General features: G+C 45.5%; 1 protein-coding gene across 1 annotated transcript in view; it reads left to right on the top strand.

Annotated features, from left to right (window-relative positions):
* LOC107123549 (glucagon-like) overlaps positions 1-9,989 on the top strand; it is a gene marked incomplete at its 5' end in the record, with an annotated part of 17,229 nt that extends 7,240 nt beyond the window's left edge. The window contains 2 exons of the mRNA XM_015426796.1: positions 328-471; positions 9,713-9,989. Of these exons, the coding sequence (XP_015282282.1) occupies positions 328-471; positions 9,713-9,989 (421 nt within the window). The remainder of the gene's footprint in view (positions 1-327; positions 472-9,712) is intronic.
* Between the last annotated feature and the right edge of the window lie 1,941 nt (positions 9,990-11,930).

Here is an 11,930-nt window from a genome sequence, read left to right as displayed (position 1 = left end):
CCAAAAATAGCCCTGTCAGGCATCATCCAGCCAAGTTTAAATGGGAGAGAGATGAATGTGTTTCAGTCTCTGCCACTGAAACGAGACTAAGGTTTTTGGCTCCGTTGGGCACAAGATGTTTCCCTGTCTGCATTTTTAGAAATGGTTTCAGAGACTTGAAATAGCTTCCCAGATGTAATTTTTCTGAAGAGGCTGTGGACAGTCAACTCAGTTCTGTATGGGGTTTTTTTGTTTGTTTTTTGCTGTGGAGATGTGGAACTGAATTATAGGAGATGTATTTGTTTTGAGCCACAAGGAAGTTATTTTGTCCATTTTTCCTTTTTAAAGTTTGTCAGAAGGAACTGCGAAAGCTGTAAACATTGCCAGAAGATATTCAGAAGGCACTTACAACAGTGAGCTCCATGAAATCCTGGACGAGATTGCTACCCAAGAATTCTTGAACTGGTTGCTTGAAGCAAAAGTCACTGAGAGGTGCATAAATTTCAGCTAACCATATTCAGCTTGTCTTTCATATCTGGAGTACATTAGAGATGCCAGACTCCAGGTGGGACCTGGGGATTCCCCGGAATTACAGTTCATCTCTAGACTACACAGATCAGTTCTCCTGGAAAACATGGCTGCTTTGGAGGGTCGAGTCTGTGACATTGTACCCCCCCAGAGGTCCTTGTCCTCCCCGGACTCCATACACAAATTTCCAGGAGTTCCTCAACCTGGAACTGAAAACCCTACTCCCCACCCCCGCCAGCAGCCGGGCGGGGGGATCTGGCAAACCTAAACTAGGTGCATTTGAAATGACTCCCTAGTTTGGGAAGTCTCCCATCTAGAGTTTAATCCTGGTTTAGAGCAAATGCTGCTCTAACCACCCCTTGACTGAGGGAGGGAGAGAGGCTTGTAGATGGCTTGCAGAGGGAAGTTGGTGGACTTCTGCAGAAAGAAACAACCCGTACTTATTAAGGCACCTGAATTTAATTGGCACATGATATGGGAGTCAGAAGACCAGGACGTTTTTTCCAGTCATGGTTCCATGTGCAAAGGGAGAAATAAAGCAGGGTGGTGTTAGGTGGGAAGAAATCATAAACCTGGGAATGAACAAGGTTTGTTCTAATCCCAAGCAAACTCTAGGTCTGGTTGTGACATTTGAATGCAGCCAAAGGGGACTGGGAGGAAAATAAAAAATTCTGTCTTACCTTAGCATGGCTTCTAGGCTCTGGATTGCTGTTTTCTTTAGGCCAACATGGGATCTGCCCAAATTGTTCTGTAATGGTTGCTCTTTGCGTTGAATATAAGCAGCAATATAAGTTTATGCAGGGGTCATTTCGTAGAAAAAGAGGTGCAGAAGCTCATTAGCATAACTCATTAGCATATCTCATTTGCATATGCCACACCCCCTGACATCACCGGAAGTGTGTCAGAAGGCAACACCCACCGCTCAGGCTCCACTGGACTGTTTTGGATTGTTAGCTATGGGGGGGAGACGTGCAGATCTGCCCTCGCAGAGGAGGGAGAGCTTGTGCCTGAATAAACCTTGGTCTTAAAGGTGTTTATCGTGTTATGTGCATTGTAAAAAAGTATAAAAATAAATTTTAAAGGTGCCACTGGACTGTTTTGGACCGGGGGGAGCTCTGCAGCTTACCTGGCTGCTTCTTGCTCTGACTGAGGGCTGCTGGGAGCAGGGGGCGGGGCTTGTTGCATGTGCCCACCCCCTGGGCTCTTTACTGCCGGAGCTCCGCTCCTGTGCGCTCCTGCAGGAAATGACCCCTGAGTTTATGTGAGATTAAAAAGGGAAGCAACTGTCAATAAGGTACCTTAGCACCAGTCACTTTGAAGTAAGTTGCCACACTTTCTAGTTGAGTGCCTAAAATTATGAACTTAACTGGTCCTTTTTGTGAGCAATTTTGAGATTTGTTTCTAAATAAGTATTTTCAAAAATCTGGCCTAAAAGTCTTATTCTCTATGTTTATTTAGGAATAAGTTACATCTTTGTTCTGTTTTACATGGCCCAGACTAGCCAGATGCTAAGCAGGGTCAGCTTTTGTTAGTATTTGGAGAGAGACCACTAAGGAAGCCCGGGGTTGCTATGCAGAGGCAGGCAATGGCAGAACACCTCTGACCATCTCTTGCCTTTAAAACTCTACAGAGTCACCATAAGTTAGCTGTGACTTTACAGCACTTTCCACCATCCCCATGTTCCATTGTTATATCCACAGCTAACTTACTAATGAAAGTGTACAGAACTGCAGACTAAAAACTGTTTTAAAACATTAGATGGAAGATGATCTAGTCAAAATTAAGCATCTTTAAGACTCAAGATCTATGTACACAATGCCCAATTCAGCATAGTGGTTCTTATTTCAGAACAAAAATGCATAGAATTGGGACACCTGTTTTAATTATTTCAATGGGGAAACTAAATGGTGCCACTGAAATAACTGAGCCTTTGAACTGCAATTGTGCACATATGTTCACTCACACAGGACAAAACATCACAGTGCTGTAGAGGGAGACGATCAGGAGCTTTCATTACTAATGGTTTACTCGTGCTCACTAAGAAAGCATATCAAAATCCACGTCACTGGATCCTGAACCCAGTACCTGTTTCTAACTTTTGCTCTTTCTTTTGCCAGGGACCTTTCAAGACAATACCAAGGAGACAGAATAAACATGGCATAAATTAAGATCTTCACTACATCAACTACCTGCCATTAGGGAATTCAGAAACTTACATTTCAGGACCCGTGCCCTAAAACCAACACTCACTCGTTTATCCAGCTGTGAAAAGATTCTATAGAGAATGTAACTTTGACACCTGCCCAACTGAAGTAATAGTTCTATGATTTCAGAGTTTTCCATTTGTCTATGGAGGGTCCTAAACAAGCCACAAACAATTGCATCTATATTCAGCAGTGGCATTATTATTTTTTTCTAGGAAGACAAAACAATGCAGAGTGCAATTCTACACAGAGTTAGACCCTTCTAGGTCCATTGACTTATAACTCTGCTTAGAACTGCAATAGCAATCACTCAATACTAAAAAACAAACAAAAAAACCAACCCTCCAAAAAACAGAACCAAGAGGCTTGCAGTTAAACTTGTGGAAACTTCCCTCTTGAAACCTTTGTTATAAGGAGACTCAGACTTCCAGACATCAATGATAAGTCTTAAATAAATAAAAATTAAAGCTTTTTTTCCTGGCGTCTGATTTCTAAAATCTTTGTGCATTAAAAAAGAAACGCTGTAAGAAACAGAACACGGATCAGATCAGCATTTATTTGTTTGATTAGGAAATGCTGCCTGACCTGCTTTTCAGCAAAATATGTTCTCAAAGCTTCTTCGTAGGGTTGCCAGCTCTGAGTTAGGAAATATCTGGAGATTTTGGGGGTGGAGCCCTGTGGAGGGCAGAGTTTGGGGAGGGGAGGGAGATATACTGCCCAGCCCCCAAAGCAGCCATTTTCTCCAGGGGAACTGATCTTTGTAGTCTGGAGATCCACTGTAATAGCGGGAGATCTCTGGGCCCCACCTGGAGGCTGGCAACCCAAGCTTCTTGTAATGTAACAGAACAGAACAGGTCAAAACAACAATACAATCATTGACCCCATTTAAACAAAGCCATCAAGGGACTTAAAGGTCATCATCAGCACCTTGATTTTGAGCCAGCATTATACAGGGGTTAGAGTGTCAAACTAGGACTTGTGAGAACTGGCTTTGAAGCGCCACTCTGTCATGGAAGCTTGCCGAGTGACTTTGGGCCTGTCACCAATTCCACACAAGAGCTATGTCGCGGTCGCGCCTTCCTTTGCCCTGCTTCTATTGGTCAATTTCCCACTCGAAGCCGCATGGCCGCATTTTGACCCACGGCTTCGCCCGATTTTCCCCGCAGTTTCGTGATCCTCAAAAAATAGGATCACGAAACCGCGAGGAAAATTGGGTGAAGCTGCGGGTCAAAATGCGGCCGTGTGACTTTGAGTGGGAAATTGACCAATAGAAGCGGGGCAAAGGGAGGCGCGATCGCGGTGCAGCTCTTGTGTGAAATCGGTCACACTCTCAGCCTAACATTTCTTGGGGCTGTTGTTATGAAGATAAAGTGGAGGAGGAAAGAACCATGTGATAAGCCACTCCATCAAGGAGAAAAAACAGGATATAGATATGAAAAAACAGTCCAGAAGAATTAGTGGAAACCAGTGAAACTAATTCATAACTGGTTTTATGTGTACTCTGCAGCTAGCACCAGAAATTAATTTGATTTCTCCCTTCTGACCTTCAAGGTCAGCCCTACATAAACCATAATATAATAGTCCAAATGTGAGGTGACTGGTGGACCACAAGAGCTAAATCTTGGAGGCCTTGGTAGATATATGTCAGCTTCTCCTAGACTCCATGGTATACCATAGAGCCTGCCCTCATGGGCTGCCATTTTCTCCAGAGGAACTCATTTTTCTTGTCTGGAGATCAGCTGTAATTCCAGGAGGACTCCACCCTAGGCCTTGGCTTACGGGCATTCCCAAACTACAGACCAATGTCTACCTTTTCAAAAGTAGGCTGTCAGATATCTAAGAAAGCTCACAAAATGATCATGGAGATGGTGACTATCTTTGCTTTCACTTGCCTGCATTTTCATATGGGGACCATGACAACTACCAGTTTGTTGTAGTGGTCAAGAACGGCGGGCTTTAATCTGGGAGAACCGGGTTTGATTCCCTACTCCTCCACAGGTAGCCAGCTGAGTGACCTTGAGCTGAGTGACCTTGGGTCAGTCACAGTTCTCTCAGAGCTGTTCTCTCATGAGCAGTTCTCGAAAGAGCTCTCTCAGCCCCGCCTACCTCACAGGGTGTCTATTGTGGGGAGAGGAAGGGAAAGGAGATTGTAAACCGCTCATGAAGAATTTAGTTCATCAGCCAGTGAAGGGCAGCGTATAAATCCAATCTCTTCTTCTCCTTAAAAACTTAAAATGAGGAGGAAGCACATTCACTTTTAAATGGTTATTTTTGATAGGTCCAAAATAACTGCAGAATGAACATCTTTGTGTGTACGTGTGTGTCTGTGTGTAAAGTGCCATCAAGTCGCAGCCGAATGATGGCAACCCCAGCAAGGGACTTTCAAGGGAAGTGAGAAGCAGAGGTGGTTTGCCGTTGCCTTCCTCTGCAGTCTCCCTTGGTGGTCTAACATCTTTTAAGCCACATTGTTAAAAATTTGCATGTGGCAGAAGAGGTGATTTATTTTTTTAGTGTTGCCTGTGAAAACGACCAAATGGTTTTCATATTATCATCGAGAATCAGTACAGGACTTACCATATTATTATTATTTTCACACTGGTGTTTGCTGACAGTTTTATTATAACAACTAACTACTTACAAAATAAAGAGGAAAGGCCCTTTGTTGCAAAAGTCTTACATGCAAAGAAGCAACAGCATAGCTGGCAGAAGGAAGCACACAGCAGCAGGCGTCAAGAATGTGTAGAGATGGGTCACTGGAGTGACATTCTGTGGAACCAAGCTTCCCAAAGATCTTTGCTGATTTGTACTGGTTAGGGAAGCAAGCCACAGGAGGATGCAGTTAAAGATTTTTAAGCAGCATTGATTCCAGTAGGGGTAAGCTAAGACACTAGGGATGCCAGCCTCCTGGTGGGACCTGGGGATCCCCCAGAATTACAGCTCATTCATAGACTACAGAGATCAGTTCCCCTGGAGAAAATAGTTGCTTTGGAGGGTGGACTGTAATGTATTCAATAAGCTGCCATTGAATGCATAATGCGTGATGAAAACATCTAATTGAAATGCTATGTTAAGCTTCGTCCTGGGCTAGGATCCAAATACATCCAATCACATTGCTAGCCCAGGAAGCACCTAACCAATCACTATCAACGAGCTCCCTGAGCGGGAATGTCGACTTCCAGTTGATGGCGGCACGCTCACGGAATCACCTCCCAGACCTCCCGGGGGTGTCTCCATGCTCCGGCAGACGGAGGGGGTGAGCAGGCTCGTAACCCCCCCAGGAGCCCGGGGAAGGGCACCTGGCCAAGGAGCTTTGAGGGGGTAGCCTCTTCTCTGGCCGAATGCCAGAGAATCAAGGCTCCCCCTTGCTCCAGTGGTCCGTCCAGCTGAGAGACCTGATGGTACAAGTGAAGCTAGCCAGGTCAAGCACAGGAGATCAGGCGTTTGAAATGATGAATGAAGAGGGGTCGGAAGACCAACTATGAACGTGAGTCAAATGAGAACTGATTTTTAAACAAAAAGACACTCCCTACCCGAAGCAGCGAAATGGCAGAAGCGAGTGGTGGGAGGAACGTCTCCCATGCCCATAAATCGTTGACCGAAAGGGGGAGGGAGTGGAAGAATAAACACGAAATTACCCAGAAGTACTCACCCATCGAGCTATACAGATAAGCGCATATTCAGAGACTTTAAAATTTCTTGCGAAAGCAAACAAACGAGGAAAAGATGGTGGTGAAGAGGGACAGAAACAAAGAGAAACTTTTAAAAGCGAAACTAGAGTCCCCAAAGGTGCTGGAAACGACCAGTGAGACGACGGAGCCGATGACGGAGGTCATGCACCCTCTGCTGGAACAGCTCAATGTCTTTAAAGAACAGATGTCTGTTGTAACAGCGAATAATACTGCACAACAAAAGCAGCTGCAAGTTGTGACAACAAGCATTACTGCTCAACAAATGCAAATAACGGATTTGATTCAAGTAATGAAGCAGGATGATGAGAAAGTAAAGGAAATGGCTGAGACAACGCAGATAGTGAGGGAAAAAGTGCAAAAATTGGGGAAAAAACTGTATCTTTGGAAGATCAGATGCTGCAAGTGCAAATGGATAAGGCTAATATGGTCCTGCGCTTCCAAGGGGTGCCAGAGAAAAGAGGAGAGAATCTTAAAGAACTTATGAGTGAGCTACTTGCCCCAGTAGCAGATATAAAGGCGGACTTGCTACTCAACAACATGGATGTGGCCTACAGGTCATATTCAGGATACATAAAGAAAAATAATCTGCCTGGGGAAATTGTAGTAAGATTCTCGAAGAGGCCCGTCAGGGATGCTATCCTGAAAGCAGTTGCTGCGACACCCCTGAAGGTGGGGGAGAATGCTGTCAGAATGCTAAAGGATACTCCATTTGAAGTAAGACAACGCAGAAAGAAATACAAAGAACTTGTGCTTTTCCTCCAAACAAACTCAATTGGATATAAATGGCTGTTTCCAGAAGGAGTAATATTCAAGATCAAGGAGAAGAAGGTCAAGATTGACTCTGTTCTTAAAGCTCAAGAGTTTCTAAAGGAGCAGCTGGGAAGGCCAGAGGACGAGAAAAAAGAAGAGGACGATAAGTCCAGTGGAGAGCTGGAAACTGGTTCGTCTGGTGAGAACTCTTTGTCTGAGCAGGGGGCATCAGCCCCAAAAAGTTCCTACAAACTGCGGAAGAAAGAGAAGAAGAACTAAAGGCTGAAGGACTCTGAATTGTGCCTTTGAGAACTTGGTTCTAGGGGATGATGGGGGGCACTGTTATTGGGCAATTAAATGTAACTGGGGATGGTTAAAAGGGTTAAAAGATTGACACAGTTCATAAGAAGTACAAAGATGAAAAGTCTGAATGAAGTATAAAAAGCTAGTTGGAGATCTCCTCTCTTGGGTTTTTAGTTAGTAGTAGGTTCTTTACTTTCTCCCTTATATGTAGCTTTCCCTTTTCCTTTTTTCTGTTCTAGTTTTTGTAGTGTTTAAAAAAATCAATAAAAAATCCCCTCCAGGGGTTTAAAAAGAAAAAAAAACAAGCTCCCTGAGCGGGAATGTCCGTGATTGGTCCTTATGCATACAACCTTATTGGTTGGTAAATGTACAGTAGGCGTGGCTACATTAGCCGGGAGAGTTTAAAAGCAGGACAGCTGCAATGTAAAAGCTGTTCTGGCTATCAGATGTTGATCCGTGGTGGAGTTGTGTTCGAGTTGTTGATTAAAGCTGATATTTTGCTGAATCACTCTCCGACTACTTTGTTAAGTGAGTGACTTAACATGGACTCTATGGCATTGCACCCCACTGGGGACCCTGTCCTCCCCAGGCTCCATTCCCAAATCTCCAGGAGTTTCCCCACTTGGATCTGGCCACCCTACCCCCTCATCCCCTGCTGGTGGCCAGAGGGGACCCGGCAAACCTATAAGACACGTGTTTAACTCTACCATTGAAAACAATTAACTTAAAAGAGCCCCGATGTGATGGAGTTAAAAAGAGTCCAGCTCTGATGAAGCAAGCTCTGACTCAGACGTTTTTGCTGGAATAAATCTGCTTAGTCTTTGAGGTGTCACTAGACTCCTGTGATATTTTGCTGCTACAGACTAGGACAGCTACTGTCTGGAATTTGCATCTGTATTCCACTACCACAGGGCTGGTTTGCTGATGGGGTGGAGGGGGGGAAACAAAGTCGTTCTGGGAATTACAAGGCATTGGTGACAAATCACGTCAAAGGGTTCCTAACTTGGTGGCGCAGTGACAGGCGGTTTTTTTGGGAGGCTCCCAAGCCGCCAGATCCTCTTTTCGTTCTTTTTGAAGCTTCCCGGCCTTTCCAGACCGGGGGAGCTTCGTCTGATCTCTCAGAGGAAGAGGAGATAGCAAGAGGTTTGTTTTCGGCCACCCACACACATGACAAGTGTGTGAGAGAGGCCGTTTTTGCCTCGATGCAGGAGCGATCGAGGGAGCAAAAAGCATGGTCGCCATGTTTTTGCATAGCTGCAGCCAGCCGTTTTAAAGTGTTCCTAACTTGACATCTGGAACAGCTTGCTTAGGAAAAACACATGGGTGTGAGTCATACTTCCTTTTCCAAAACAAGCTGAATTCAAAATAGAGGCACTTCTTTACAAGTGGAAATCGTGCAGAATATGATAAACACAAACACAAAGAAGAGAAATAAACTCGACTGAGGGGAAAGCAGGAATACACAATGGTGCAGTTTTTACCAAGGTGAGGGTAAGGATCAACAAGAATGAAGGAATCTGTGTCCTACACTCAAAACCATTAAATATGTTGGTGATGTTCTCCTTAGTGAGAGAGATCTTTCCCATTGTGTCTCACAGTTCCCAGTGAAGCTGAGTATATGCTTACAGGCAGCATTCATTGTACTGTCTTTCACGACACAGCGCTTATATGTTCTTCCAGCCAACAACAAGAGAAAGCTAATCATCTGTGACAGACACCCAAACATCTAGAGTTGCAGGGCCAGCCTGGTCAATTCCTGGAGATTTTGGGAGACAGAGCTTGGGGAGGGTGCAGTTTCGGGAGAGAATGGAGAATGATCTCATCAGGGTGTGATGCCATACAGTCCAGCTTTTAAGGCAGCCATTTTCTCCAGGGGAACTGATCTCGGTCATCTGGAGACCAACTGTAATTCCTGGAGATTGCCAGCCACCACCTGGAGGTTGGCAACCCTACATGTTGCTTATGGTCTCAGGTCCTTCAGGCTCTCTGACTCATGGCAGCAGGTTCCCTTCTTAGGAAAGGCAGGAAGTCAGAGAAGCAAATGCAGGGAGACATCAGATGGTGCTAATAAATGTAGCTAGTTCATTCAGAGACTTTGGTTGCAGTCCTGAGAACAATGGAGAGTTGGAAGGGACCTCCAGGGTCATCTAGTCCAACCCCCTGCACAATGCATGAAATTCACAAATACCTCCCCCTCCACACCCACAATGACTTCTGTGTAGACTTTTGAAAAAACCTTTAATCTTTATTTAATTCTAGGAGGAAGGCCCTTTGCGGGCTGAAGTGCAACAAGCTTCTAGCAGAGGGCCTGGGTGAGTGGCGTTGTGGAGGAGGCGTGCTTCCTCCCTCCTGGAGCCCCAGCCGAGTGCGAGGCGGCTCGCGGCCCCTGACCCACCTGGAGGTGTGGAGGAGCGTGGGGCGGGGTGCACGCCGGTCCCTGCTGGGAGTCGCAGCCAGTCGACGGTGGGACAGAAGGCCACCTAGAGGCCGCACCATCGACAGAGCCGGCCCACGGCCCCTGACGGAGGCAGAGTGAGGGAGGGGTGGAGGAGCGCAGGTCCAGGCGAAGCAGCAGAGGCCGGCATCAGGGCAGCAGGCAGCGTGCCGCGGAGGCCAGAAGAGCCTCCAGGGCGGGGGAGAAGGAGGGGAGAAGGCAGGGCGCCGGGCAAGCAAGCCCTTTTTGCGGCCAGAGCACGTGCCGCCTCCGTCGCCTTGCAGCTTACTGAGGCAGAAAGGCTGGGTGGCAGTCTGTCGGAGGGAGGGTGGGATGTTGGCAACACATGGGCACACAGTCACCAATGGATGGCGAGACCCTGCTAATGCAGCCACCGATGGATGGCGAGACCTTGTGATCGACAGGTCTCCTGGCCAAAGCCTGTGGGAGCGTGTCCCAGGACTCACACGAAATGAGCTTTATATATGAGAGACATGCAAGTACATATAACATTAGAAATATAGCTTAACTGGTACATGTGATAAACCTTACAAAACAAGCAATGTAAACGCGATATTAATTAAAAAAAACCAGTTTGACAAAGAACTTCATTAACATGAAACATCCCATGAAATGCATCAATACAGCAGATTTATAGTATCCAAAATTGAAGAATACTCAGGTTTAGTGGGTAAATAGTACAGGAAGGGGAACCAGATTGAGGTAAATTTCAAATCAAATGATTCTGTAGCCTTAGAAAGAAGAGAATCAGTAAGTTTGTCCATCAGGAGGAGGAGGAGGAGGAGGAGGAGGAGGAGGAGGAGATTGGATTTCTACCCCGCCCTTCACTTGGAGACTCAGAGCAGCTTACAAACTCCTTTCCCTTCCCCTCCCCACAACAGACACCCTGTGAGGTGGGTGGGGCTGAGAGAACTCTGACACAAACTGCTCTTTTTCAAGGACAGCTGTGCCAGAGCTTGTGACTGACCCAAGGTCACATCAGCAGGTGCAAGTGGAGGAGTGGGGAATCAAACCCAGTTCTCCCAGATTAGAGTCCGCACACTTAACCACTACACCAAACAGAAATCACAGTCTTTATGCAGCCAGGCTGATAATGTAAGGTGACTCCGGTGAGTATTATTTTTCCAGGATTTTGCAATTAAAAGTCTGGCAGCTGCGCATAAAAGGAGAATCAGTTCCTTATGAAGCGGGAATGAAGGACTAAATTGCCATGTACCTAATAATATATATAACATTACTGCTTTCCAACTACCACTTGATGCAGACCCTTCAGGGTAGGGCGGGATATAAATTCAAAGATAAATAAATAAATAAATAAAATATACCATTACTGCTTTCTAACTACCATATAGTTGGAAAGCAGTAAAGTTATATATGTGATTAACTATCAGTTGCCAAAAAGCCTCGACATGTGCACAGTCCCACCTACAATGCCTATATGAACCAATTTCACCACAACCCCTCCAGCACAGTGGGGATGTCGATGGGTGTATATGAAGAAGAGGAAGAGGATTTATACCCCGACCTTCACTCAGAGTCTCAGAGCGGCTTACAAACTCCTTTCCCTTCCCCTCCCCACAACAGACACCCTGTGAGGTAAGTGGGTCTGAGAGAGCTCTTTCCAGAACTGTCCTTGAGAGAACAACTCCGACAGAACTATGGCTTGCCCAAGGTCACCCAGCAGCTGCAAGTGGAGGAGTGGGGAATCAAACTCGGTTCTCCCAGATTAGAATCTGTAATTTTGGTAGCGTGAGGTACCACTGAGATAACAATTTAAGAAATTGCGTTTTTATTACTATTCTGTTAGATTGAACAAGTGAGGCGTGCCAAATGGACAGCCAGTTTGCATGGGTGAAGATTTTATTGCATAATGCATGCCAATAAGTAGTGTAAGATGAGAGAGGAGTATTAGAAGGTTCCATAATTATGGAGTAAAGGATTGAAATATGATGTTTATAAGAAGATCTGGGAGTTTTCAATAGAATTTCAAAGTTTGTCAAGGGTTTCAACTTGCTTAGAATT

This window comes from Gekko japonicus, unplaced genomic scaffold (assembly GCF_001447785.1).
Source record: "Gekko japonicus isolate JY-2015 unplaced genomic scaffold, Gekko_japonicus_V1.1 scaffold6927, whole genome shotgun sequence".
Classification (NCBI taxonomy): domain Eukaryota; kingdom Metazoa; phylum Chordata; class Lepidosauria; order Squamata; family Gekkonidae; genus Gekko; species Gekko japonicus.
This window is presented reverse-complemented; position numbering and strand designations above follow the sequence as displayed.